The sequence below is a fragment of the Castanea sativa genome, chromosome 5 (genome assembly GCF_040712315.1).
Source record: "Castanea sativa cultivar Marrone di Chiusa Pesio chromosome 5, ASM4071231v1".
NCBI classification, from domain to species: Eukaryota; Viridiplantae; Streptophyta; class Magnoliopsida; order Fagales; family Fagaceae; genus Castanea; species Castanea sativa.
This window is the reverse complement of record NC_134017.1, coordinates 45844396-45850395: the sequence shown is the minus strand read 5'-3', so window position 1 is coordinate 45850395 and position 6000 is coordinate 45844396. Positions and strand designations below refer to the sequence as shown.

At 31.9% G+C, this 6000-nt stretch overlaps 1 protein-coding gene across 11 annotated transcripts; it reads left to right on the top strand.

Annotated features, from left to right (window-relative positions):
* LOC142634235 (uncharacterized) lies at nt 1-4486 on the top strand. 11 transcript variants are annotated; one of them, XM_075808525.1, is made up of 6 exons: nt 1-306; nt 849-904; nt 1668-1870; nt 2281-2881; nt 3318-3493; nt 4051-4486. In XM_075808525.1, exons 3-6 carry the CDS (start codon nt 1754-1756, stop codon nt 4249-4251), a joined length of 1095 nt encoding a protein of 364 aa, XP_075664640.1. In that variant the 5' UTR covers nt 1-306; nt 849-904; nt 1668-1753; the 3' UTR covers nt 4252-4486. The 11 variants fall into 11 exon arrangements, with proteins under 11 accessions (XP_075664640.1, XP_075664644.1, XP_075664645.1 ...); XM_075808529.1 differs by having other exon boundaries at nt 1662-1870; XM_075808530.1 differs by having other exon boundaries at nt 1657-1870.
* The last annotated feature ends 1514 nt before the right edge of the window (nt 4487-6000 follow it).

Here is a 6000-nt window from a genome sequence, read left to right as displayed (position 1 = left end):
GATTAGTAATAGGAAGTAAAGAAGAATACCTTTTCCTTAAAGAAGTAGAAGTATGGAGCCAATGAAGTTCTACCAACTTCGTTCCTTTTTTTCCTACTCTGTCCTTTTTTGTTAATAATAGGATTCTTTTATTGCTATTTGCTACTTGCTAGACCTCTGTTTCTTTTGTAACTCTTCAAAGCTTCTCTCCTTTATCTTCTATGTTTTTTTTTTTCCTCTGTTCTATTGAGCTTTGGTGAATTGGGTTTCCTTAGAATCTCAGAATTTTCAAGGACTTTGTTTCTGGGTGTTCGACTCTTAGTACCTGTAAGTGGTGGTCAAACTCATCATGCTTTGATTTTTTTTTTTAATAAAAAATTTACGTACTCGATGTAGCTCTCTTGCTTTTTGTTTACCTTCTACAAGCTTTAATGATACCGTGACTTTAAAACGCTTTTGCATGTTGATCTTTGTGGTTTACTAATGTCACATTGTGGTAGTTTATGGCTTTTGATCATCTGCGGTATTTGGGTTCTTTTTCAATGTTAGTGTTTGCTACTCTTCAACCCCTCATTCTCGTTCAATTGCCTTGAAATTCTTGACCACTAGACCACAACAATGTTGTACGTCAGAGCCAAAGTATGAAGAAAAATAAGAGGGGATTCATGGTGTTTGTATGGTGCTCTTGCATGACAAAGTGACACAGAAGCAAAACAGTTTTGAGTCCTAAATTGTATCTAATGTTGTTTTGGTTTCCAGTTATTGAATGAATTGTCTCATTAAGCTCGGATAAATTAAATGGACTCCAAATCTGACAATTAAAGTTATGTTAAAGCTGGATTTTATGTATTTGTCATTTTTTTTTTCAGTTTGGCAATAAAACCTCAGCTTTGGTGAAAGCATCTGTGTCTGAATAATTATCGAGGTTAGCATGAATGAGATTATGATGTTGGGATTGTTTTTGATTATGGAAAGTTAGAGCAACCATGATTGATACTTTTAGGGTCCACAGTGGCAATGTGATGATTAGTCAAGTTCAGTTTGTTTTGGTAATGTATGTATATAGCATTAGCATAGGGGTGTTTGGATGCTCTTCTAAATGAAGAGTTTTGGCTTTAGATATTGCAAGAAGTAACTGTGTTGATTTTTGGCCCCACTCTCTTTAAAAGTTTCAAGAATTACAATTTCAAAATGTGATATGAATCTTTTGTTTCAAGGAGAGAGTTTGCAGCATGAACCCAAGATCAGTTTGTTCATGTGCAGATTTTTAACTATTAGGATTATTAAAAAAAGAACTATTATATAGGTTGAGTTCCAACATGTTCTGTTGTACTTTCTCCTCCAAATCCGAATTTGAATGAATGAACACTGATAGGGTGTCTTGTCTTCTTTAGTAATACCTGAACAAATTTGCTGTCAATGCTTGTCATATTTGATTGCTTTACACGGCAGTATGTCAGCTATGCCCATGTTTATGTGTAAATGTTAGGCTTGATTTTAGCTGGTAGACGATATAGGGCAATATTCTTCAATAATCGACAATTAGATGTTGCATTCACTGGATTCGATTGTTTTGCTTTTATGTTTATCATTTGTCCTGTTTCTTTGCTAATAGTCCAGCAATCTCATATATATTGCTAATATGTCTTATGAGCATGTTGAATACTCATTAATCAGAATAGTTGCAGTATAATCCTGTGAGTGGGAGGTGAAGAAATTGTGATTTTGGCCTGCATCTGAAAGGTGGATTATAGCTTAGTTGTTTGTGTTCAATATGGAGGACATGTTTAAAGTCAATATGGAGGACATATCTAAAGTCATTCCATGGGTTGGGTACATAGCCCAGAAGTTTGAAGATATGTGTTTGGAAATGGATGAGATCGTGAAGCAGGTATCCTTTTAAATTTCCTTTTGACCTTTTTATGCTGTTTTCGTTTTATGTGGTGGTTGAATTTTGGCATTCTATTGTATGTAAATGTTACGTTGATTGTGCCTTATCAGCATCTATATCTTGACAACCTCATGGGTGTAGTACTGTAAATATGTATTACTCAGCTGTCAATTTTAATTATGAGGATTTTGTATTATTGTTATTAGTTGATATATTGTTTGAGCAACAAGTAATGCTCAAACATTATAGCCATCTTTCAAATTGTCAAACTGTGTACTAATTTGGATGTGTGTTATGTTACTTTGGTTGCTTGTATCTTGTTGCATTCTTGCACCATCCTTAATTGAATTCTTTTCACATTATGTCTCCATGCCACTATTTCTCTTATACTTGATTGCATTCTTCAACAGTATGAGGTTCAAAATGATGAAAGCCAGTTGGAGATGGAGAGTGGGAATGTTAGAGAACGTAGCTCAGAAGTCATGCAAGATGTGCTTCCTCCATCTTCTGTGGACATAGAAGAAGTTTCTGACTTGTCTGTGGCAGGAAACACTGATGGAACCACCAATGAAAAGTCTGAAGAATGTATTGGTGAAAAACATTTTAAAGAGGGACCTTCCAAAGGAGATCATTTGCTAGATTCATCTTCTGTAGAACCTGTAGAGGGCATGGATATTGGTTTATCTTTTGAGGAAAATGTCAATACTGGTATCAAGAAAAATCCTACTAAGGAGAAGCAAACCTCTGGAAAGAAGAATTCAAGCATGGGACGGTTATCCCATCAACTCCAAGCTGATAGTGAGATGACATTGGATTGTAGATCAGAAATGTTGCTGCCATTTCTAGATGATGTCAAAGGTTCTAACTCTTTCAAGAAAACAGCAGAAGAGATAGATGCTCAGGCTTGTGATGACTCACTATCCCCTGACTCTGTTAGTTTGGTTGAGTCTAGTGAGAGTAAAGTCGTGGAGGTTGAACTTCGTTGGGGTGATACCTCAACACAATCAATTGGTAAGTACCTTATTGTTTTTATTGTTCTGGATCTTTCTCTTCCTATTATTAATTCTAGCAGTTGTATAGCATTTATTTGCTTAGAGATATTATTGGTTTTCCTCCATTCTCTTGCCCATACATATGGGTTGAGGATTATATGGATATTCTTTCTTAGTAGTAGTTATCCCAAAAAATAATTCTTTCTTTATTAGTAGTACATATTGTTTATTGCAGTTATAAGATTCTAGATGTGTAGTTCATTTATGCACAGTTGTACAATGTACTATGTTTACCTACAGAAGTTTTTAATTAAAGCCTAAATAAGAAAGTTCTCGTTTTTTTTTGTGCTCTTTCTCCCTTGTTGCAATCAGGTGCTCACTATGAATTAACACAATAATTACAAAATAATTGTAGAGGAATGTTACCATATGTTTTGTTTTCTGCATTATTTTAGGAAGAGACTGTAGATCCGTTGATAAAGGGTCCGGGGAGGATGATGTTACCAAGCAAGGCATACAAACTGTTCAACCATCTGATAAAGTGCAGCTTGATGAAAGTTCTGTTATGGTACCATATTGTAGTGAACTTTATACCGTCTCTTGTGAAGAATCAAAAGATAGTTCTGTCAAGGTACGACTTTCTTTCTTTCTCTTTTCTAGTGCTCCCTTCTCTCTGATGTAGACAAGTCAAATTATGAAAATTATTGGTACTTCCAAAAATTTAAGGAGGTAGGAAATGATGAATCTAACCATTTAACCATAACTAGCTAAATTCCCACGCAATATGCAGTGCAACTTATTATTAGTTTTTCCAATATTTCAATAAGTTTATCAACAATCTTGTATTTTAATTGGTTGACACCTCAATTTTCAATAGAGAAATTCATAATTCAGATCCTCTATTGGCTAATTTAATGAACTAATACTTTGATATAAATGCAAACTTTGTTGATTTAGAATAGAACTTCAAAAAAAATGTGCCACATGTTTATATATATATGATTCTAACAGATACTTTGAAACAAACATTCCAAGTAATAATAATATACAAGTTAACAATATTTGAGTTAGAAACAAGCTCTAGCTAGCATTTTAGGCTGTGTAAAGTTATAGTTGGAAACTAATTAATGCAATATCGCAGTATGGATAAGGACTTGTGTATCTCTCTTGTTTTCCTGGTTCTTTCAGAAAGACTTTAATGAAGCCTTTGCTTCAAAACTGGGGTTGAAGAAGAAGATGAAGAAGGAAGATGAGCAGAATGCAACCTGTTATGATGATTTTAATGCAGAATTGGATCAACAAAGAGGAAAAGGTTCCAAATCATATCTTGCTGAAAACCCTGATACACCAGACCAAGAATCCTCTGAGTCTGACTGGGAGATTGTTTAGATCAATTACCATTATGTCTGCAGAAGAGTAGGTAGTTCAACTGATTTGGTGGCAAGTGCGGATTAACAAAAGTTTCCCTTTTTTTTTTTGATAAAACAAATGCTTTAAATTATTTGATATCTTCAATCAAATGTACATGGTTAGATACAGTGAGTCCTTCTAAAGGCAGAAGATATCCATTTATTCACAGTTGAATTTTTGGTTCGGATATACATATTTCTTTAGGAAAAGATAATCTTAATCTTTAACCGTGTATATATGTGTGTGTGGTGGTGTCAAAAAGGTCATCACTGTCAATTGGTGAATGTAAATTGACAGTGATTGGAAAAATATGATGTAGCAAACAAAAATACTAAGATCAAGCCCATATGCTGACATGGACCCCAGGCGGCATTTGTTGATGGTAAGGATACTCCATGTCAGCCAGCAATGCTTTGATTTTAGTATTTTCTGTTTTCCATATTATACTTTCTTATTTATCAGTTGACGGCATAGACATTTTTTATAACCACTAGTTAGGGTAGCATGTGCAAGGTACATGCTTGTTGTGGGAAAAAAAATATGAAGTAATTAAGGTCAATTTTAGATTTATTTATATCACAAAATAAAAATATAAATCATTTGATTTTTAAAGTATATAAAGATTTACATTAATTAAAAGAGACATTAATTTTAAGAATTTTAATAATTATGTTATAAAAAAGTTAATCTCATTCGTATAAGAATTTTGATCACATGCAAAGTCAGGGTAGCTATTTAAAATATAAATAAAATAGCTAATAAATAAGTTTTGAAAATTTAAACCTAGACAATTAATGGATTTTAGATAATAAATAAAATATCTTATATAATCATTCCAACTTTCTAAGAATTACTACCATCTAAAACTTAAAGTACTTGAAGAAAATTTTTGGGATGTTAAAATTTAATGGGAGTATTTTAGACATTACACAATAAAATATTTTAAGAAATTATAAACTCTCATTATGGTTTAACTAAGAAAATAACAATATGACAAATTTTCTATTTTCCAAAATATTAAGCGAAAAATTGCTTAATTTTAAAGTTTAAGGAGAAATTGTAAACTACCCCAAACATAAAGATTGAAAAATGTTTTTATCCTGAATTTTTGTTTTTGTGTGTAAAATTAAGTGTTTTTACTTAAAATGGTGCGTAAAGAAAAAAAATTCAAAAAGTCAACTCAAGAAAACTATATGTAGAACAGTGAATTTTGGCTCAACAAAGTTGACTAAACCAACAAAAAATTTCTAAAATCATAACAAAATGACACAATAGTTTCATAATACCTTTATAATTTTATTATATTTTATTTTGACTTGTAAAGAACTGACATTTCAACAGTTTTGAAAATATTGTGACGACAATAAGATGTTTTAACATTCTCACAATACCTTTATTTTTAGTTGTGGTTGGTTCCAGTGTGATATTTTATTATTTAAATTTTACCTATAAGGAATTATCACCTTAACAATTGTGAAAATATTGTGTCAATTTGTTATGTTAATATTTTATTATACTACAATTGTGAAAATATTATGTCAATTTGTTGTGTTAATATTTTATTATACGGTAGCAAATCTACTCTAGTTTTACCACATTCAAAAAAAAAAAAACCACTAGTGAAATAGTGCAAATTGAACAATTAAACTAAAAATACTGTAGCGAAACTACTTGCATTCACTCTTTTTATATATAGATATAAGGAATTAATTCTTTAACAATTGTGAA

What these genes read in the sequence shown, in the direction of transcription:
- LOC142634235 (XM_075808527.1), top strand. Translation starts at nt 1,754, where the DNA reads ATGGAGGACATGTTTAAAGTCAATATGGAGGACATATCTAAAGTCATT. An exon ending in TGGATGAGATCGTGAAGCAG is followed by an intron (nt 1,871 to 2,280) that starts GTATCCTTTTAA and finishes ATTCTTCAACAG; the next exon opens with TATGAGGTTCAAAATGATGA. An exon ending in TACCTCAACACAATCAATTG is followed by an intron (nt 2,882 to 3,317) that starts GTAAGTACCTTA and finishes GCATTATTTTAG; the next exon opens with GAAGAGACTGTAGATCCGTT.